General features: G+C 55.6%; 1 protein-coding gene across 1 annotated transcript; it reads left to right on the forward strand.

Annotated features, from left to right (window-relative positions):
• Positions 1-2565: 2565 nt before the first annotated feature.
• Positions 2566-21969, forward strand: ARPC1B (actin related protein 2/3 complex subunit 1B). Its single transcript, XM_033191786.1, has 10 exons — positions 2566-2702; positions 12362-12438; positions 13628-13732; positions 14978-15200; positions 16888-16995; positions 18195-18401; positions 18479-18554; positions 19930-20135; positions 21213-21303; positions 21626-21969. Exons 2-10 carry the CDS (start codon positions 12375-12377, stop codon positions 21662-21664), a joined length of 1119 nt encoding a protein of 372 aa, XP_033047677.1. The 5' UTR covers positions 2566-2702; positions 12362-12374; the 3' UTR covers positions 21665-21969.
• Positions 21970-22606: the final 637 nt, after the last annotated feature.

The following is a 22606-nucleotide window of genomic DNA, read 5'->3' on the forward strand; positions in this document are numbered from 1 at the left end:
CGGGCGCGGTGGCTCAAGCCTGTAATCCCAGCACTTTGGGAGGCCGAGACGGGTGGATCACGAGGTCAGGAGATCGAGACCATCCTGGCTAACACCGTGAAACCCCGTCTCTACTAAAAAATACAAAAACTAGCCAGGCGAGGTGGTGGGCGCCTGTAGTCCCAGCTACTCGGGAGGCTGAGGCAGGAGAATGGCGTAAACCGGGAGGCGGAGCTTGCAGTGAGCTGAGATCCGGCCACTGCACTCCAGCCTGGGCGAGAGACCGAGACTCCGTCTCAAAAAAAAAAAAAAAAAAAACTTAGCCAGGCATGGTGGTGCACACCTGTAGTCCCAAGCACTCGAGAGGCTAAGGTGGGAGGATCGCTTGAGCCCAGGAGTTGGAGGCTGCAGTGAGCTGTGATTACCTCACTACACTCCAGCCTGGGTAGCGGAGCGAGACCCTGTCTCTAAAACATATTAATTAGGCAGATAACTTGGCTCACATAGTTGAATCTTTGGAGGCAGGTTGGGCTCAGGCCAGCCAGAGGTGACCAGAGCTCCGGTTACTTCTCTGACCTTCTCTCCGCTCTGCACTCTCCCTGCTGCTTCCCTTGTTGCTGTTCCACTTCCGCGTTCCAATTGAAATCCGGATTCCTGCAGCTCGCTCAGAAGGGGCTTCGGTGCTGGATCATCAGCTGAAGTCCTGGGCTTTGCTTTGATTGGGCCATCTTAGGTCACAAGTGCAGGACAGGGAACACCGTGAGCTGCTTTAGACCACTCAGGGCCACTTGGGGTCATTCCCTGGGCATCTACAAAGCGGTGGTAGGATGGAAGCCAGAGGAGCAGCAACAGGGTCACCTCAGTTACCCTACACTTGTCCCTGTGGGAAGAGGGCTGCCGGCACAGACCCCTTGAAGCTTTTTATCTGCTTGAACTAAAGCCACTGCCTGTATTTGCTGAGGTTGCCGACATCTGTCTGAGCAAATCTGCAGGAGCAGCAAGATTGGGGGGGCTCACAAAAGTTGGAGCACTTCCTGTGTGCACGCACACTGGATGACCCGCTTCGCACACTTGGACACATTGAATCCTCCCAACCACCCTAGGGGGTGGAATTCAGTGGAAAAGAGAGCAGTGGCTAAGGGCACCTCCAATGAGGGGGGTGTCGGGACAAAGCGACTGGAGACCCCCCAGCCACATCCTGCAGGACAAACCAATGTCCGCAGGTGAGGACGGGGTGGGAAAAGTGTTCCAAGCAGAAGGAACAGCGAGTGTCAAAGCCTCTAAGCCTGACGGGGTGGGAGTCTGGCTTGGACCTCCAGAAATCCAGGAAGACCCTACACAAATACTAGGGAGAGGGGTCTGAAGGAGGCAAGAGGAGGAAAGGTTTTTGTTGTTGTTGTTTGAGAGGAAGTCTCCCTCTGTTGCCAGGCTGGTGTGCAGCGGTACCATCTTGGCTCACTGCAGCCTCTGCCCCGGGGGTTCAAGCAATTCTCGTGCCTCAGCCTCCCCAGTAGCTGGGATTACAGCAGCGCTCCATCACGCGATGGGGCTCCTTGTAGATATTTTTTTTTTTTTTTGAAACAGAGTCTCACTTTGTCGCCCAGGCTGGAGTGTGTTGGTGCGATCTCGGCTCACTGCAACCTCCGCCTCCTAGGTTCAAGAGATTCTTCTGCCTCAGCCTCCCGAGTAGCTGGGATTACAGGCATGCGCCACCAAATCTGGCTAATTTTTGTATTTTTTAGTAGAGACGGGGTTCACAGTGTTAGCCAGGATGGTCTCGATCTCCTGAGCTCGTAATCCTCCCGCTCGGCCTTCCAAAGTTCTGGGATTACAGGCGTGAGCCACTGCGACCAGCCGAGGGAAGGTTTTCATCGGTGTCTCTTCCATCTGTCTGGCCGCCTAGACACGTATTCACTGAAGAGGCAGAGGGTCAGGATGGGGAGACCCCAGGGACCACCTGGCTCAAGATCCGCAATTAGGCGGCTGCAAGGCCAACCCGGCAACTTTAAGAAGTGAAGCCGATTGACGTGAAACAGAAAGGAAAGAAGTTAGCTGGCCGACCAGCGTCAGCAGGGGCAGCCAGTGTCACCCTGCCCGGGGACAGCACCCCGGTTGTGTGGCCAGGACACCGAGGGCCGAGGGGGCGGGGCCGGGCTGCCTGGCCACGCCCGACCGCCTGCGCCCCGCCCAGGGCCTGCACAGTTGGCGCCCCGCGGGTATCAGCGTGAAGGGGGCTCCTCGCCGGCTGGGGACGGGGCTGCAGGGCTCGCCAGCCGCTCACCTGCGTGGGAGCGCAGAGGCCGCAGTACCCGCAGTCCGGGCTCAGAGGACGCGACTCCCCGACCCTGCGCCCAGCAGCCCCCGGTGGCCGTGCGCCCGGCCCAGGCTCGGAGGTCCAGCCCAGCGGCAGCTTAGGCTGCGCGCCTGGCTCCCAGCCTCAGTTTCCCCATTGGTAAAGAGTTGACGGGTGGTTGCGGACGGCTTCTACGGACAGAGCCTTGGGCTCCGACGTCTGCGCGGGTCCCGGCAGCACCCCCACCCCGAAGGGAGGGCGGGACCTGGATCTCCCGACCGCTGCCCCGGGTCCCCGCCCCCGGGCCCTACGGGGCTGAGGTCGGGAGGCCCCGCCCCCCGCCCACGAGGAAGTGGCTGCGGCTCCGGCGCGGAGCCCAGAGCTGGTTCGGCGCGTCGACTGCCCAGAGTCCGCGGCCGGGGCGCGGGAGGTGAGGGCCGCGGGGGCGCCCGGAGGTGGGGGTCGGGGGAGCCATCCGGAGGTGGGGGGACGCGTGGATGTGGGGCGCCGCCTAGGAGTGAGCGGGACGGGAGGGTTGAGAGGGGGTGCAAGGAGGGGGCCGGGGGCGCCTGGAAGTGAGGAGGACACATGGATGTGGGGCGCCGCCCAATAGGGGCACGGGGATGAGTGGGGGCGCACGGAGAGGAGGGGGCGCGGGGACGGGGGCTCGCGGAAAGGAGAGGGAACCCTGGGATTGGAGGGGGCGTGGGGGTGGCTGCAGGGCCAGGCCGTGGAAACGCGGGCTCCCCACGCACCGGGCGCCCTCGGGGCGTCCCCAGCCCCCGGTCCCGAGCGTCCGCCTCGTGCCTTCCGCCCCTGCTCCCGGGCCCGCATCCCCGGCCTTGCCCCGCGGTCGGTCGGTGTAGCCCCGTTACTTTGGGCCGGCGGGGCCCCACGCCCAGTCACTTCCCCTCCATCCCGGAGCCTTCCGGGTTGCAGCAGCCGGGAAATGAGTTGGCGTCCCCGGCCGCCCCGCCCCTGCCCTCCTGGCCGCTCCCGCTGTTCCCAACCGCCTCCCCTGGGCCAGGTCCGAGGGGTCCCGTATGGGGCGGGCCTGGCAGGTAGAGTCCCGGAACGCACCCCTCAGCTGCGGGGCTCCGCGGCCAGGGCAGATCTGAGCAGCCCCTCCCTTTCCGGAGGCGCAGGGAGAGCAGCCAGGCCGCCCAGGGCGGGGCGGGGCCCGGCCGGGCTGCACCCGCGGGCAGTGAAGAGATTAGGAGGGCAAGCCTGGGAAGTCAGACCTCCCCCTGCCTCCTCTTGCCAGTGCAGCCCGGAGGCTACCACCACCCATCCCGGCCGGGCGCGGTGGCTCACACATAGAATCCCAGCATTTTGAGAGGCCCAAGCGGGAGGATCGCTTGAGGCCAGGAGTTGGAGGCCAGGATGGACAGCATTGTGGGACCTCTTCTCTATTAAAATAAATAAATAAAATGTAGTCGGGCGCTGTGGCTCATGCCTGTAATCCCAACACTTTGGGAGCCGAGGTGGACGGATCACTTGAGGTCAGGAGTTCGAGACCAGCCTGACCAACATGGTGAAACCCTGTCTCTACTAAAAATACAAAAATTACCCGGGCATGGTGGCGCTCACCTGTAATCCCAGCTACTCAGGAAGCTGAAGCAGGAGAATAGCTTGAACCCAGGAGACAGAGGTTGCAGTGAGCTGAGATGACGCTATTGCACTCCAGCCTGGGCAACACAGCAAGACTCCGACTCAAAAAAAAACAAGTTAGCCAAGAATGGTGGCGCATGCCTGTAATCCCAGCTACTCGTGAGGATGAGGCAGGAGAATCGCTTGAACTTGCCTTGGCAGTGAGCCAAGATTATATCACTGCACTCCAGCCTGGACAACAGACGGAGACTCCATCTCTAAATAAATAAATAAATAAAATCTTAGGGATCTAAGTAGGAGTGCCAGCTTCTTCCTTCACTGGCCAGTGACTGGTAAGCTACCCAACCCCTGCCAGCCTCAACTTTCCTTATCTGGAAAATGGGAACCTTAAGGATTGTGAGGCTGCAATGCAATACTGCAGGACACTTGGCAGCATGTCAGGCGCTGACAGTATAAATGTGTGCTTGTTGCTCACCTTGATCATAGTGTGCCGCCGGGTGAAACTAACTTCCTGGCCTCTAAGATTTGGGTTCAGAGTCCCAAGCTGCATCATTTAGTAGGAGCTGAGTGACTTGGAGCAAATCATTGCTTTTGTCTGAGGCTGGGTTTCCTCCTGTACAAACTGAAGGTAAAAAGCAAACAGGCTGGGCGTGGGTGGCTCACGGTTGTAATTCTAGCACTTTGAGAGGCTGAGGCAGGTGGATTACCTGAGGTCAGGAGTTCGAGACCGGCCCGACCAACATGGTGAAACCCCGTCTCTACTAAAAACACAAAATTAGCCAGGCATGGTGGTGGGCGTCTGTAATCCCAGCTACTCAGGAGGCTGAGGCAGGAGAATCGCTAGAACCCGGGAGGTGGAGGTTGCGGTGAGCTGAGATCACGGCATTGCACTCCAGCCTGGGGACAGAGTGAGACTCTGTCTCCAAAAAAAAAAAAAAAGCAAAAAATGTCCAGGCTTGCTTCAGGGGGTAAAAGAGAGAATGGTGAAAGTTCTGGGTAAAATTGCCTTGCCCGATGCCAGTAAAGTTCGTTTCTTACATGTGTCTGTACGTAATCCATTGATAGGTCTTTTTTCTTTTTTTGGAGTCCAGGTCTCACTGTGTTGCCCAGGCTGCAGTGCCATGGCTTGATCATAACTCACTTTAGTCTCAAACTCCTGGGCTCAAGGGATCCTCCTGAGTAGCTGGGATTACAGGCATGTGCCTCCATGCCCAGCTAATTTTTAAATATTTAGTAGAGATGGGGTTTTGCTGTATTGTCCAGGCTGGCCTCAAACTCCTGGCCTTAAGTGATCCTCCTGCCTTGGCCCCCCAAAGTGCTGGGGTTACAGGCATGGACCTCCACGCCTGCCTTATAGGTGTTTTCTTATTTTTTTTTTTGAGACGGCGGAGTTGCCCACTCTGTTGCCCAGGCTGGAGTGCGGTGGCACAATCTCAACTTACTGCAACCTCTGCCTCTCGAGTTCGAGTGATTCTCTTACCTTGGCCTCCCAAGCAGCTGGGATTACAGGTGCCTGCCACCATGCCCAGATAATTTTTGTATTTTTAGTAGAGACAGGGTTTTATCATGTTGGGCAGGCTGGTCTCGAACTCCTGACCTCAGGTGATCCACCTGCCTCCGCCTCCCAAAGTGCTGGGATTACAGGCGTGAACCACCATGTCCGTTCGTTGATAGGTCTTTTCTAATATTAATAATTACATAGCATCTCAACATGTGAATGTCACAATTTACTCTTTACATATTGTCACCTCGGTTTTTCCACACTGTCACCATTATAAAGAGGGCTATTATAAACATGTTTGCTTTATTTTTTGAGATGAGGTTTCACTCTGTCACCCAGGCTGGAGTGCAGTGACAAGATCTCGGCTCATTGCAACCTCCGCCTTCCCAGCTCAAGCAATCCTCCAGCCTCAGCCCCTCAGATAGCCAGGACTACAGGCGTGCAGTACCACGCCCCGCTAATTTTTTTTTTTTTTTTTTTGATAGTTTAGACACAGGGTTTTGCCATGTTGCCCAGGCTGGTCTCAGAACTCCTGGATTCAAGCGATCCACCGGCCTTGGCCTCCTAAAATGCTGGGATTACAGGTGTGAGCCATGGCACCCAACCTATGTTTGCTTTTGAAAAAGAAAAATGGGGCCAGGCGTGGTGGCTCACACCTGTAATCCCAGCACTTTGGGAAGCCAAGGCAGGTGGATCACAAGGTCAGGAGTTCGAGAACACCCTGTCCAACATCATGAAACCCCATCTGTACTAAAAAAAAAAAAAAAAAAAATTGCCAGGTGTGGTGGTGGGCGCCTGTAGTTCCACCTACTTGGAAGGCTGAGACAGGAGAATTGCTTGAACCCAGGAGGTGGAGGTTGCAGTGAGCCAAGATTGTGCCACTGCACTCCAGCCTGGGCGACAGAGACTCCATCTCAAAAATAAAAAAAGAAAGAAAAAGGTGTTGCTGTTTTCTTAGGATAAAGAATGCTGATTTTTTTTTTTTTTTTTTTTTTTTTTGAGACAGAGTCTCGCACTGTCACCCAGGCTGGAGTGAAATGGCGTGATCTCGGCTCACTGCAACCTCCGCCTCCCAGGTTCAAGTGATTCTCCTGCCTCAGCCTCCTGAGTAGCTGGGATTATAGGAGCATGCCACCACGCCTGGCTAATTTTTGTATTTTTGGTAGAGACAGGGTTTCACCATGTTGATCAGGCTGGTCTCAAACTCCTGACCTCGTGATCCGCCTGCCTCAGCCTCTCAAAGTGCTGGGGTTACAGGCGTGAGCCACTGCACCCGGCAAGAATGCTAATTTTCAAATTCCTGTTAGTGTTACTCTGTTCTATTAATATTTGTTCCTACCCACTTGTTGAATTGCCTGCCCTTCAGAAGAATTAAACCAATTAGCAATAAATGACAGTTTCTCCACAGCTCTGCCAGCATTGGATTTTATGTGGTTTTGGTTTTTGTTTGGTTTGGATGACCAACCGGTGCTTTAATGGTGCCTTACGATTGTTTTCATTGTGTGTTTCCTGACTTGCCTTTGCATGGTTGGTAAGACTGAAAGAGTAGAGCTGGGGAGGGAAGGATAGGGGTAGCAAGAGCTCCAGCCCAGCATAGGAAGTTGAGTAACCGCTTAGCACGGTGCAAATTAGCCTGCTGGCTGCTCTATCCAAGAACCGTCTGAGCTGGGTGGTGACTTCCCGGAGCGCCTGTAATGCTGAGATCTTTCCTCCAGGCAGCTCCTGCTTGGTTTAGCCTCAGATACAGCCAAACCTCTGAATTCAGGGAAACCTAGGGAAGCCAGGCAAGAAAGCTCCTGCAGCTTGTGCCTGGTCCAGCCCCAGCCTCATCTGGATAAAGATGGGAGGGAAGTATTGGCTGAGGGCACCCAGCCAGTATGAAGAGAGCGAGAATGTAAACCCAGCACAGTAAGGAAGACAGTATCAAGGCCCAGGACTTCAGAGTGCCCCCCTCCACCCCCCGCCCTGCCGCCGCCACTGGGCAGCCTGAGGCTTTCTTTGCCTGGCACCACCATGCCCGGCTAATTTTTTTTTTTTCCTTTTTTTTAGTAGAGACAGGGTTTCACCACGTTGGCCAGGATGGTCTCGAACTCCTGACCTCAAGTGATCCACCCGCCTCTGCCTCTGCCTCCGAAAGTGCTGGGATTACAGGCGTCAGCCACTGTGCCCGGCTGTCCCCTCCTCTCTCTTGTTCCTCAACATCAAACAGGCCCACAGTGCTGGCTCACAGGGCCACAGTGGCAGTGGATGGGTGTCCTGGATCCCTCCCCCAGGAGCCGTCACTGAGACCTCATGCTGTCAACACTCATGGGCGAAGCAGCCCTTGTATTTTTCTCCTGAGACATCCATAGCAGGGTAATTGGCAGGTGGGGGGTGGGAACACCCTGGCTCACGCAGATTTGGTAGGTGAGAGGTTTTCCTGGGGATGATCAAGTCAGAGTGTCCCCGGCTAGAATCCCTGAGGCAGGAGACTGGAGCCCCATGGCAGCATCTGCTGAGAGAAGCCACTCCCTTTTTGCGCTCCCACTTCCTCATTGGTAAGATAAGGGGGCTGGGGAGTTATCGCCAAGGTGCTTTGGGTTTCAGCTGCTTTGCAGAAGTTATGGAAAAGGGAAATGAGTCTTCCTCTCTTTCGCCCCTTAACCCTTCCCCCTTGCCCCATTTAAGGGGTTGGTTCAACAGACTAGGAAGTATTTCTGCTAATTCATGCTTAAGTGTGATTGGCTGATAGGTGTGGTCTGAACCTCCCTCCTCTGCCAGTCACTAGTGTACCACTGTGGCCATCTTTTCCAGCCCCTCTCCTGCCCCTTGAGTATGTCTGGGTCCTAGAAACAGTGGTCAGGGCTCTTCAAGTTCTCTCGGTTGCCCTTGCCCACTGGCACACGGGGAGCTGCTGTCTTCAGCCGAGTCAGCCACTCTGTCTTCACAGCCAGGGCAGAGATGTGGCTGGGCACACAGCAAGTGTGTGACCGCTGATGCTGGGACATCAGAGTCTGTGCATCAACTCAGGGTTCTGAGTCTGGGCTCTCCCACCCTCATCCCTGGAGGTTCCTTCCATCTGGGCCTCCTGGGGCTGAAAGGGAGGGAAAAGTTGGCCTCAACTGGAGTCCTGGGGCCAACCAGAGCCTGACTGGAGTTTGAAAGTGGGCTTCTGGCCTTAACCCTGCCCCTGCCCTGCTGGTGGCCTTGGACCATGGGGGTTGTAGGGGTGTAGATGAGTACTGTGAATCAGTCACAGGCCTTGAGCTTCTGTCTGCACAGTGTTGGCATCGGATGTGGGCGGTGATGCCCCAGCCCAGGAACACAGGAAGCGCTCAGGGAAACCCCCATCAGGCCTGCTGACATGGCTGAGGGCGCCGAGGTGGTGCTTCCGGGGCCCTCGCCTTACACAAAGAGGCCTTATAAGGAGAGAGAGGCTGCAGAGGCAGCCCCAGTGGGTGCCTGCTGCTTGTTCTGGGTAAGGCTGCCCACGCATGCAAAGTGTGCTTGTGGACACAGTGCGCTTGCATGTGTGCAAGGCTGAACATACATGTGTTCAGGGCTGCAGTGTGCTTGTGTGTGAGGCTGAACACGCATGTGCATGTGGGCAGTATGGTCACATGTACAAGGCTAAACGTGCTTAAAGTGTGTGGGGGTGCAGTGTGCATGTGTGTGTGCAAGGCTGAACAAGGCTGAACATGCACGCAAAGTGTGCTGGTGTGTGTGAGGCTGAACACACATGTGTTTGTGTCTGTGGCCTGAGCCTGCGCTGCGTGTGTCTACTTGCTTAGCAAATGCTGACTGGGGATCCGCTGGGGTCCTGTTCTAAGCATGGGGGAAACATGAGGTCCATGCCCCAGGAATCTTCCAGGACATCCGGCTACAAGTGAAAGCAAGTGGTTTGGATCTGGAGTGAGCAGGAGGTGGACAGGACCTTCCAGGCAGTGAGCGCAGGGAGCTTTGTGGTACGACCTCCGACAGGCTGGTCACTGAGCCCTGAGGGGCTAAACTGCAGCCCCAGGCAAAGGTCGTTCTGCCCTTCTCTTGTGCCTGGGCCCAGATGCAGTGCAGTATGGGCCGGCCCCAAGGCAGGGCAGTGACGGGGCCGCCACCAGCCTCCTGGGGCATTCAGGGATCCCAGTCCTGGTTGACTCCCAGCCCAGGGCCTGGGACCCAACACAGAACTGCCAGTCTGGTGAGGGAGGCAGCCACGTTATCTAATGGCTGTCACTGGTGACTCTGGGCAGGTGGCCTCAGCCCCCACATCTGTCATCTGGAGCTGACCTGGAGCCTGGCATCCTTCCCCAAGTGCAGCCAGGCCTCCCCGAAGGTCCAGGGCTGGTGGGAGTGTTGGCAAGAAAGTATACAGAGCACCTGGCCAGACGAGGTGGCTCACACCTGTAATCCCAGCACTTTGGGAGGCCGAGGCGGGTGGATCACTTGAGGTCAGGAGTTCGAGACCAGCCTGGCCAACATGGTGAAACCCCGTCTCTACTAAAAATATAAAAATTAGGCATGGGGGTGTGTGCCTGTAATCCCAGCTACTCAGGAGGCTGAGGCAGGAGAATCTCTTGAACCTGGGAGGCGGAGGTTGGAGTGAGCTGAAACTGCGCCACTGCACTCCAGCCTGGGTGACAGAGACTTTATCTCCAAAAAAAAAAAAAAAAAAGGATACTTTTTTTTCTAGAGCTGGCAAGGAGGGAGTATCCATGAATGTTGGATAGTACTAGTTAATACATTTTATCTGAGAGACAAGGTCTGGCTCTGTCACACTGTGGCACAATCATAGCTCACCGCAGCCTCAACCTCTTGGGCTAAGCACTCATCCTGCCTCAGCCTCCTGAGTAGCTGAGAATACAGACATGCACCACCACACCCTGCACATTTTTTTATTTTAATTTTTTGTAGAGATAGGATCTCACTGTATTGCCCATGCTGGTCTCGAACTTCTGGCCTCAAGCAATCCTCCTGCCTAGGCCTCCTAAAGTACTGGGGTTACAGGCATGAGCCACTGCACCCGGCCCAATTTAATAACATTATTTATTTATTTTTTATTTTTTAAGTTATTTTTTGACACACATTCATCCTAACTTTTTTTTTTTTCTTTTTTTTCTTTGAGACAGAGTCTCACTCTGTTGCCCAGGCTGGAGTGTAATGATGTGATCTCGGCTCACTGCAATCTCCGCCTCTCAGGTTCAACAGGTTATCCTGCCTCAGCCTCCTGAGTAGCTGAGATTACAGGCGCACACCCTCATGCCTAATTTTTATGTTTTTAGTAGAGACGGGTTTCACCATGTTGGCCAGGCTGGTCTTGAACTCCTGACCTTAAGTGATCCGCCTGCCTCGGCCTCCCAAAGTGCTAGGATTACGGGCATCAGCCACCGTGCCTGGCCTTATTCCTAACCTATTTAATGATCATATTTTTGAGGGCTGGGTAGGGTGGCATGAGCCTGTAGTCCCAGTTACTTGGGAGGCAGAGGCAGGAGGATCACTTGAGCCTGGGAGGTCAAGGCTGCAGTGAGCTGTGATCACACCACTGCACCCCAGCCTGGGCAACAGAGCAAGACCCTGTCTAAAATATGTATACACACACACACAAGTTTCTGAGAACATACTCTGTTGGTCACTAATGGCAATGAAAAATTTGTTCAGCAGATATTTCTTGAGCACCTACTATGTGCTAAACATTTAAGCAGTGGAAATAGAAACGAGAACAAGATAAAACAAAAATATGTATCTGCCAAGCTGGTTCTATTCCAGCAGGGGAGGAAGGCAGCAGGCCAGATGAATGAGTCCATGTCTGATGGTGACTGCTGAGCAAATGTAATCGGAAATAGGGAATTAGGAAGTGCTGAACCGTGGGAGGTGCTGCAGTTTCCAACGGAGGGGTCAGGGAAGGCCTCCCCAAAAGTTGACATTTGAGCACAGACTTGAGTGGCAGCACCAGAGTGAGAGCTGTGTGTGCCGGTATCTGGGGGAAGAGTGTCACGGGCCGAGGGTACAGCCAGCATGGAAGCCCGAGGCAGGTGCGTGCCTCTGTGCCCCAGAATCGGCCTCTGGTCGGCTGGGGAGGCCCGCTCCTCAAAGGGCGCACCAGGGCTGGTATATCACGTCCATCACAGGCTAAGAGTAACCACCTCGTGGCACCTCGTCACGGAGGCCAGGTGCTGTGTATCATCTGCTGAGAGGCAGGATTCCTGCTCCAATTTTACAGATGAGGAAACTGAGGTTCAAAGAAGGCAGGTGACATGTCCAGGGGCACATGGCTGGGCAAGCAGTGCCACTGGGCTCCTCCACTCCCAGGTCCCTGTGATGCTGGGCGCGATCTTGGCTTACTGCAAGCCCCGCCTCCCGGGTTCACACCATTCTCCTGCCTCAGCCTCCCGAGCAGCTGGGACTACAGGTGCCTGCCACCACACCCAGCTAATTTTTTGTATTTTTAGTGAAGACAGGGTTTCACCACGTTGGCCAGGCTGGTCTTGAACTCCTGGCCGCAAGTGATCCACCCGCCTCGATATCCCAAAGTGTTGGGATTACAGGCATGAGCCACTGGGCCTGGCCTGGATGGCTTCATCTTCATTCCATCCTTAATGGGGCAGGGAAGTTGGCGGGGGGGTCCATCCTATGAGGAAACTGAGGCACAGATGACAAGTGAGGGGCCTGTCCGGCTTGGAGTCCTAGCACCCCACCCCGCCCCAGAGAGCATCTCCCCTGTAGTACTGTCTCCTCCACCCTGTCCCTGGAGCCTCAGAGATATCCCGTGAAAGCTGCCCTTTTATAAGGAGGGAAACTGAGGCCCCACGAGGGGAAGCAACATGTCAGGCCAGTTAGGAGCCAGGGCTGGCCCCTGCTGCTCGTCTCTGCAAACTGCTGCCCCTCTAGAGTGAGGGGCCTCCCTGGTGTGATGCCCTTGAGGATCAGCTGGGGCCTGGTATCTGGTTAAAGTCAGGGGCAAGGTCAGGGCTGATGTGGATTCTGTCTTCCTCTCTCGGGCACAGGAGCTAAGCCGCCATGGCCTACCATAGCTTCCTGGTGGAGCCCATCAGCTGCCACGCCTGGAACAAGGATCGCAGCCGTGAGTGCTTGCTGGGGGCCGGTGGGTGGCTGCTTCCACTTCCTGGGATGGGGACCAGCCAGAGCACACATGAGGACACTGGAGCAGCCAGGCCCCCAGACCATGGGCTCCATGCGGCTGTCCCCGGGCCTCACCCCTGGGTCTTCCAGCTGACCAGGGGTCTCCCGGGTTAAAGTTTAAGGAGGGAATGGGCCAGGTGCAGTGGCTCATGCCTGTAAATCCCCGCACTTTGGGAGGCTGAGATGGGCGGATCACTTGTGGTCAGGAGTTTCAGACCAGCCTGGCCAACATGGTGAAACCCTGTCTCTACTAAAAATACAAAAATTAGCTGGGCATGGAGGCATCTGCCTGTAATCCCAGCTACTCAGGAGGCTGAGGCATGAGAATCGCTTGAACCCAGGAGGCAGAGGTTGCAGTGAGCCGACATTGCACCACTGCACTCCAGCCTGGGTGACAAAGCAAGAGTCTGTCTCAAAAAAAAAAGAAAAAAAGAAAGAAAAAGTGGCCAGGAAAAATCTTTCGGAGATGACATTTTGTTTATTTTATTTTATTTTTTTTTGAGACGGAGTCTCGCTCTGTCGCCCAGGCTAGAGTGCAGTGGCCGGATCTCAGCTCCGCCTCCCGGGTTTACGCCATTCTCCTGCCTCAGCCTCCTGAGTAGCTGGGACTACAGGCGCCCGCCACCTCACCTGGCTAGTTTTTTTTTTTGTATTTTTTAGTAGAGATGGGGTTTCACCGTGTTAACCAGGATGGTCTCGATCTCCTGACCTCGTGATCCGTCCGTCTCGGCCTCCCAAAGTGCTAGGATTACAGGCTTGAGCCACTGTGCCCGGCCGGAGATGACATTTTGACATTTACACAGAGACCCAGAGGAGGAGAGGGAGGGAACTCTGCCCCAGCTGGGGAGGGGCTGGCAGGTGCAGGGGCCCTGAGGTGTCAGCTGGCTGGCCAGAGCGATAGGGTGGGGAGAGGTCCCAGGGGTCATTGCTGCGAGTAAAGAACAGCCAGTCCCAGGAGAAGAGAGGGTGACCTGGCAGGGCCTGAAGGACTTCAGGGGGTCCCTCCAAGTCAGAGGAGGAGAGCCTGAGTCATGAAGGATGAGGCTGTTGCCCGGGTGCACTGTGTAGTGTGTCCTGGCAGAGGGCAGTCATGGAAAGGGCCCCTCAGTCTCCCTCCATCTCCCCTGCAGAGATCGCCATCTGCCCCAACAACCATGAGGTGCACATCTATGAAAAGAGCGGTGCCAAATGGACCAAGGTGCACGAGCTGAAGGAGCACAACGGGCAGGTGACAGGTATGGCAGGGTGGCTGGGACCACGGTCCTGAAAGGGTGGTGGGCAGGGGTATGCAAGGCAGGGCATGGCCACTCATTATGGGGCATCTACCCACTCACTGTGAAACCCTGATTCAAACTAGCTTCAATTTTAAGGGGACTGTGTTGCCTCATGTTACCAAAAATCTCAGAGGGTTGAGGGCTTCAGGAGAGGCTTGATCCAGCAGCTCCACATGACCAAGAACCCATCTTTTCTGCCTCTTGGCTTTGCCCTCCAGCATGTTTACTGATAGCATGGAGGGCTCTGACACTCCCTCATAAGCTCTAGGAGTGCCACCTGGTGTCACTCTAAATAAGCTCTGGATCTCAGTAAAAAGTGCTTGCTGGGCCAGGTGTGGTAGCTCATGCCTGTAATCCCAGCACTTTGGGAAGCCAAGGTGAGTGCATCGCTTGAGGTCAGGAGTTCGAGACCATCTTGGCCAACATGACAAAATGTTGAAAAATACAAAAGTTAGCCTGGTGTGGTGGCACACACCTGTAGTCCCAGATACTCCAGAGGCTGAGGCAGGAGAATCGCTTGAACCCAGGAGGCAGAGGTTGAAGTGAGCTGAGTTCACACCACTGCATTCCATCCTGGGCGACAGAGCAAAACTGTATCTCAATAAAAACAAAGAAAGAAAGAAAGAGGCTGGGTGCGGTGGCTCACTCCTGTAATCCCAGCATTTTGGGAGGCCAAGGCAGGTGGATCACCTGAGGTCAGGAGTTCAAGACCAGCCTGGCCAACGTGGTGAAACCCCATCTCTACTAAAATACAAAAATTAGCCAGACATGATGGCAGGTGCCTGTAATCCCAGCTACTTGGGAGGCTGAGATGTGAGAATCACTTGAACCCGGGAGATGGTAGTTGCAGTGAGCTGAGATTGCACCACTGCACTCCAGCCTGGGCGGCTGAGCAAGACGCCGTCTCAAAGAAAAAAAAGAAAGATTGGTGGTACACGCCTGTAGTCCCAGCTGCTCAGGAGGCTGAGGCATAAGGATTGCTTGAACCTGGGAGGCAGAGGTTGCAGTGAGCTGAGATCATGCCATTGCTTTCCAGCCTGGGTGACAGAGTGAGACTCCGTTTCAAAGAGGAAAAAAAAAAGTGCCTATTGCGCAGATACAGCTTCCACCTTGATTGTGGCCTTTCAGCCTCTCCTGTGTGGCCACCATAGAGCCACCTCTGCCTGAGTGTCGTCAGCCTCCTGTGTCCCCTCCATCCCCCCACAGGCATCGACTGGGCCCCCGAGAGTAACCGTATTGTGACCTGCGGCACAGACCGCAACGCCTACGTGTGGACGCTGAAGGGCCGCACGTGGAAGCCCACGCTGGTCATCCTGCGGATCAACCGGGCCGCCCGCTGCGTGCGCTGGGCCCCCAACGAGAACAAGTTTGCTGTGGGCAGTGGCTCCCGTGTCATCTCCATCTGTTATTTCGAGCAGGAGAATGACTGGTGGGTACCTGGGCGGGGCCGGAGTGGGCTGGTAGGGACCCGGGGGTCAGGACTAGAGTGTCCCTGGGAAGCAGCAGATGGGATGTCGGGACCCCTGTTCCTGTGACCCCTGGGGAGTCCGTCCTCTCCTCTCTGGGCCTCATTCACGAGGCAAGGGCCTCTCTGCAGTGCCCGGATGTTCTCACTGCCGACTGCTTGGGACAACGACATCCACCACACCAGAAACGCCTATGGGGCCACCTCACTAAGCCCTGCACACACATCAGTCCTGACCTCCCTGCAGCTCCGTGGACTTGGCATCGCTCACTGTCCCCACTTTACAGATTAGCAAAGTAAGGCCCTGCAGCAAAGTCACTTTCTCAAGGCACCACTCACAAGCTCGCAGCCACATCTTGTTCCTTTTTTTTTTTTTTTTTTTTATGAGACAGAATCTCACTCTGTCACCCAGGCTGGAGTGAGTGCAGTGGTACGATCTTGGCTTACTGTGGCCTCCGCCTCCCGGGTTCAAGCAGTTCTCTGCCTCAGCCTCCCAAGTAGCTGGGATTACAGGAGCCTGACACCACGCCCGGCTAATTTTTGTGTTTTTAGTAGAGGTGGGGTTTCACCATCTTGGCCAAGTTGGTCTTGAACTCCTGACCTCGTGATCCACCCACCTCGACCTCCCAAAGTGCTGGGATTACAGGTGTGAGCCACCACACCCGGCCAATTTTTTTTTTTCTTTTTTTTTTTTTTTTTTTGAGACAGTCTTGCTCTGTCATCCAGGCTGGGGTGCAGTGGCACAATCTCAGCTTACCGCAACCTCCGCCTCCCAGGTTCAAGCGATTCTCCTGCCTCGGCCTCCCAAGTAGCTGGGACTACAGGCACGCGCCACCACACCCGGCTAATTTTGTATTTTTTAGTAGAGATGGGCTTCTCCATGTTGGCCAGGCTGGTCTTGAACTCCCCACCTCAGGTGGTACACCTGTCTTGGCCTCCCAAAGTGCTGGGAGTACAGGCGTGAACCACTGCGCCCGGCCATATATATTTTTTTGAGACAAGGTCTTGTTCTGTCGCTTAGGCTGGAGTGCAGTGTTGTGATCATAGCTCACTGCAGCCTCAGCCTCCTGAGCTCAAGTGATCCTACCACTTCAGCCTCCTGAGTAGCTGAGACTACAGGCCCGAATAATTTATTTATTTATTTTGTAGAGATAGGGTCTCGTCAAGTTGTCCAGGCTGGTCTTGAACTCCTGGCCTCAAGCAACCTTCCCACCTCAGCCTCCCAAAGTGCTGAGACTACAGGTGTGAGCCATGGTGGCCAGTCCATGTCTTAGTTCTTAATCATCTCCCCTGCATGGCTGAGGGCAGAGGCCAGGCAGGAGCATCTGAGAGACCCAAATTTGCATCCCACCATGGCCAGTTAGTAGCTGTGTGACCTCTGATGGTGGCATCACTTTGCTGAGCCTGCCCCGAGGGTGACTGTGTGGCTTAAAGGATAGAGGGCACAGAGTTCCCACTCCAGAAGCGACCTAGCACATCCCTGCCGCCCCAGGGCCCTGAGAGCCTTGTGGGCTGGGAGTGCCCAGTTGCCTCTCTCCTGTGTCTTTGGTGGGCTGTAGGGAGCAGTGGGAGCCTGAAGTCCCTGGTGCTGAGGTCTGTGAGTCCCACCTGCCTGTCCCTCTCTCCCTGTCTGCCTGACCACCCTGCCCAGGTGGGTTTGCAAGCACATCAAGAAGCCCATCCGCTCCACCGTACTCAGCCTGGACTGGCACCCCAACAACGTGCTGCTGGCTGCTGGCTCCTGTGACTTCAAGTGCCGGTGAGACAGGGCGCCATGGGGGAGGGCGGGGCTGACGTTAACTGACTGCTGACATCATAGCGGAGATTGGAGGGTGGTGGGGGAGCCACACCTGAAAGTTCTACACCCCACCTTCTAGACCCGCTCCAGAAATGCTACCAGTGGATCACCTGGGCGTCGGCTGAAGGTTCTAGTCCCTGGGGAACCCTTCATGTCTCAGCTGGACATGCCTCTGCTCACCTCTTTTATTTTTTTGAGATAGGGGCCTGTCCTGTTGCCCAGGCTGGAATGCAGTGGTGCAATCATAGCTCATTGCAGCCTCCAAATCCTGGGCTCAAGTGATCCTCTGACCTCTCAGCCTCCCAAGCAAGATTACCTACTCCCAGCTAGATGGGATTTATTTATTTATTTTTTTTTGAGATGGAGTCTCGCTCTATCGCCCAGGCTAGAGTGCAGTGGCACGATCTTGGCTCACTGCAAGCTCTGCCTCCTTCACGCCATTCTCCTCCCTCAACCTCCTGAGTAGCTGGGACTGCAGGCGCCCACCACCTCGCCCGGCTAATTTTTTGTATTTTTTAGTAGAGACGGGGTTTCACCGTGTTAGCCAGGATGGTCTCGATCTCCTGACCTCGTGATCCGTCCGCCTCGGCCTCCCAAAGTGCTGGGATTACAGGCATGAGCCACCACGCCCGGCCGGGATTTTTTTTTTTTTTTTTTTTTTTTTGGAGACAGAGTCTCGCTCTTTCGTCCAGGCTAGAGTGCAGTGGTGCGATCTCGACTCACTGCAACCTCCGCCTCCTGAGTTCAAGCGATTCTCCTGCCTCAGCCTCTTGAGTAGCTGAGACTACAGGCGCCCACCACCATGCTCGGATAATTTTTGTATTTTTAAATGTAGAGATGGGGTTTCCCCATGTTGACCAGGCTGGTCTCGAACCCCTGACCTCAAGTGATGCATCTGCCTCAGCCTCCCAAAGTGCTGGGATTACAAGCTTGAGCCACCATGCCCAGGCCCCTGTTAACCCTTTAAAATTTTTTTTTTTATTTTGAGACAGTCTCACTCTGTTGCCCAAACTGGAGCACAGTAGTGCAATCACAGCTCACTGGAGCCTTGACCTCCTGGGTTCAAGCAGTCCTCCCGCATCAGCCTCCTGAGTAGCTGAGAGTACAGGTGCACACCACTATGCCTGGCTACTTTACCTCTATTTTGCCTCTCCTGGTAGGATCTTTTCAGCCTACATCAAGGAGGTGGAGGAACGGCCGGCACCCACCCCATGGGGCTCCAAGATGCCCTTTGGGGAGCTGATGTTCGAATCCAGCAGTAGCTGTGGCTGGGTACATGGCGTCTGCTTCTCAGCCAGTGGGAGCCGTGTGGCCTGGGTGAGCCACGACAGCACCGTGTGCCTGGCTGATGCTGACAAGAAGATGGCGTGAGTAGAGGCCATCCCCGGGGAGGAGATGAGTGCAGAGGAGTGGGACAGTGTGACTGACAGCTCTCTCCCCTCAGCGTGGCGACTCTGGCCTCTGAAACGCTACCGCTGCTGGCGCTGACCTTCATCACAGACAACAGCCTGGTGGCAGCGGTGAGGAATGGGGAGGGGGTGTGGTCACAGCAGACAGCCCAGCTTCCCTCCTTTCTCCTGCCTCCCTCCTTTTTTTCTTCCTTGCATTCTCTCATGTACCAGAGTTGGGCAGAACAGGTTGGATTATGCTGCAGTAACTGAAAGTCCCTGGCTACAGTTGCTTAACAGAGTAAAGATTTGGTCAGGTGCGGTGGCTCACGCTTAAAATCCCAGCACTTTGGGAATGTTGAGGTGGAAGTATCACTTGAGGCCAGGAGTTTGAGACCAGCCCAGGCAACATAGTGAGACCTTTGTCTCTACAAAAAGTTAAGAAATTAGCTGGGTGTGGTGATGCACCTGTAATCTCATAATCCCAGTTACTTGGGAGGCTGAGGCAGGAGGATCACTTGAGCCTGGGAGGTTGAGGCTTCTGAAGTGAGCTGTGGTCACTGCACTTCAGCCTGGGCAACAGAGAACCTGTCTCAAAAAAAAAAAAAAAAAGGCCTGGTGGCTCACGCCTGTAATCCCAGCAAATTGGGAGGCCGAGGAGGGCAGATCACTTGAGGTCAGGAGTTCAAGACCAACCTGGCCAACATGGCAAAACTCCATCTCCACTAAAAATACAAAATTTAACCGAGTGTGGTGGTGGGCACCCATGGTCCCAGCTACTCGGGAGGCTGAGGCAGGAGAATTGCTTGAACCCAGAGGCAGAAGTTGCAGTGAGCCAAGCGTGCCACTGCACTCCAGCCTCAGCCACAGAGACTCCATCTCAAAAAAAGAAAAAAGAGATTTACTTCTTGCTCACATTTTATGTCCAGTGTGGGTGTTGTGAGGGGCTCTGATGGAAGCTGTCCCCAGCATGCTGTCCCAGATGCCACGAGGGAGCCGGAACCTGTGGAATCCTGCCCTGGGTCTTAACATTTCTGCCCACATTTTATTGGCAGGTGCAATGGCAAGGCCAGGCCTAATGCAAAGGGCAGGAGTTCGGGGTGTGCAGTTCCTCCAGGTGTCCGGGAAGGGCACTGGTCTCCCTCTCCTCTGCCCACATCTGTCAAATCCCTTTTCACCCCTCTGCAAACAAAATGGTGATGCCAGGGTCAGGTCAGGCTTGCTTTTTGCCTAGAAAAGCAACCAGCTGCAGGGGTCTCCCCTAGAGCAGGTGTAACTGGCTGGGCAGGACAGAAGGCGCCTGGGCTCCCAGGGAGTCCCAACGCTGGCCTTGCTGGGGGAGGTGGCAGCCCCCAGCATGGCCCCCGGTTTTGATACACCTGCGATTCGGGCCTCCCTCGCTGTGGCCCGTCTGTGTCCTTGAGCTGGCATCTGCCTCCCGGGCCGCCAGATGCCCGCCTGCCCTCCCCTTCGGCAGCGCTCCAATGGTCCCCGCCTCCCCGCTCAGGGCCACGACTGCTTCCCGGTGCTGTTCACCTATGACGCCGCTGCGGGGATGCTGAGCTTTGGCGGACGGCTGGACATTCCCAAGCAGAGCTCGCAGCGTGGCTTGACGGCCCGCGAGCGCTTCCAGAACCTCGACAAGAAGGCGAGCTCGGAGGGCGGCACGACTGGGGGCGCGGGCCTGGACTCGCTGCACAAGAACAGCGTCAGGTGAGGGCGGGGGCGGGGCCTCGACTCGCCCAGTAGCAGCGTCGGGTGAGGAAGGGGTCTGGACTCTTCCTACTGGGGCGTTGTGCTGGGACGGTGAGGACTGGGGGCCCGGAGGGAGGGTAGGCCTGCCCTCTACTCGCTGCGCCGGAAAGGCGTTGGATGAGGGGCGGGCCCCGACGAGGGGACGGTGCCTGTTTGTGGGCGGGGCCTCGACGCTGCGTGGGGCGGCAGAGGGGGCGTAGGGGGCCCAGGGTAGGGAGTGGCTTCGACTCGCTGTAGGATTAACGTTAGTTGTGGGCGGGGCCCGTCTCTATCTCACGCTAGCATCTCAGGTGCTAGTGGAGCCCGGGAGGGACACAGTGGGACCGACATAAAAGACGGAGTCGACCTCTTTAGGTTGCATAAAAATAGCATCAGATAGGAGCTGAACAGCTAGCCTCGCTCTGCATTTCCGGGACATAGCTGGGTGGGGACTGTTCTGTGGGGTGGCCAGGCAGTGACCAGCGGGCGTCCTGGGCGGGGTCACAGCTGGGGTGGGTCTGTTGCTAGTACCCAGCGAGGTGAGGGCGGAGCTGAGGGTCTCTCCGCAGCCTTCTAAGGATCTAGGGTGGGATTGGGAAAAAGGCTCTCCAAAGCCCAAAAGCTGCCAGCCACACGCGTCCACCCCGTGGCGAACCAGAGGGAGCTGTATGGCAAGACTGGCCAAGCCCTTCGGCCTGTAAAACCTGTGGCCGCCAGATCCGATGGCTTCCTCAGACGGAACACCTTTGCCCAGCTGTCAGCTTAGTCCCTGGCTGCCCCCACCCTCATCTCCTTTTTTGTCCTGTCCAGCTGCACTGCTGGCACTGTGTACACTCCGCAAACACGTCTTTCCTGCCTCCCTGGACTTGAGTGTCCCGTCCCATTTGCCTGCACCTCCCACACCACTGCTCGTTCCCAAAAGCAGCCCACTACACCCTCTTTCAGCATTTCTCACTGAAGCCCGCTCCCCAAGAAGTCTGGGAGCGCCTGGACAGGGTGAGCCTGAGCCCAGCGCCAGCACAGGTTGGATTAATAAGCTCCTCTTCCTCTTTGCAGCCAGATCTCAGTGCTCAGTGGGGGCAAGGCCAAGTGCTCGCAGTTCTGCACCACTGGCATGGATGGCGGCATGAGTATCTGGGATGTTAAGGTGAGGCTTGCCCTTCCTGGCTTCCCGCTGTGCCCCCCAGGTCAATTCTTTCCCCCCATCCCCATTCCCTGGAGATGACCCCCATCCTTCACTCCTGCAGAGATGGCACTGCAAGAGGATGAGGGCTGGGGGTGGCCCCTTGTCATCTGGGCCTTGGTGCTCACTGGGCATCCGTCTTCAGGGCCGGGATTCAAACCCAGTTCTGACACTGCAGGTTCTCTGCCCTCTGCTGTCCTGGGGCTGAGATGGGTGATCAGGTCCCTGGGAGTGGGGTGCCTGCCGGACAGCTGAGAACCAGCCTGTCCCTTCTGCCTCCCTGCAGAGCTTGGAGTCAGCCTTGAAGGACCTCAAGATCAAATGACCTGTGAGGAATATGTTACCTTCATCCTAGCTGCTGGGGAAGCAGGGAGAGGAGTCTGGGAGGCTAATGGTTGCTTTGCTGAATGTTTCTGGGGTACCAATGTGAGTCCCCATAGGGGCTGCTCCCTCAAAGAGGGGACAGATGGGGAGCTTTTCTTACCTATTCAAGAAATATGTGCCTTTTTCTTAAAGAAATGCTTTCATTTATTGAAGGGGGAAAAAAAAAATGCCCCCAAAGCACTATGCTGGTCACGAACTGCTTCAAAATGTGGAGGTAATAAAATGCAACCGTGTAAAAAAAAAAAAGCAATTGTGGACACATTTTCCTATGTGGAAGGAGAGGTTTTTTGTTGTTATTTTCTTGGGGTCTTGCTAAGTTATCCAGGCTGCACTGGAACTCGTGGGAGCAATCCTTCTGCCTCAGCCTCCCAAGTAGCTGGGACTCCAGGGAGAGGTTGGTGTTTGCACAGCCATAGGTAGATAGCTTATTTTTACTGCTGGCCAACATTGATCCTGAAGCCCAGCAGCCTTATGCCAAATGGTACCTTCCCCAACACTGTCCATCCTGGGCTGCCACTCCCAAAACTGCCAGTACCAGGTGTCACTGATTGACTAGTCAAATTCCTGCACAAAGGGGCTACACATTCCAGGCTGGTTGTGGAACTTTTGTTTTGAGATGGAGTTTTGCTCTTGTCACCCAGGCTGGAGTGCAGTGGTACGATCTCGGCTCAGTGCAACCTCTGCCTTCCTTGGGTTCAAGCGATTCTCCTGCCTCAGACTCCCGAGTAGCTGGGATTACAGGCGCACACCACCAACCCTGGTTAGTTTTTGTATTTTTAGTAGAGATGGGGTTTCTCCTTGTTGGCCGGGCTGGTCTCAAACTCCTGACCTCAGATGATCGACCCACCTCACCTCCCAAAGTGTTGGGATTACAAGCTTGAGC

The sequence above is a fragment of the Trachypithecus francoisi genome, unplaced genomic scaffold (genome assembly GCF_009764315.1).
Source record: "Trachypithecus francoisi isolate TF-2019V2 unplaced genomic scaffold, Tfra_2.0 Lachesis_group4, whole genome shotgun sequence".
In the NCBI taxonomy this organism is placed as follows: domain Eukaryota; kingdom Metazoa; phylum Chordata; class Mammalia; order Primates; family Cercopithecidae; genus Trachypithecus; species Trachypithecus francoisi.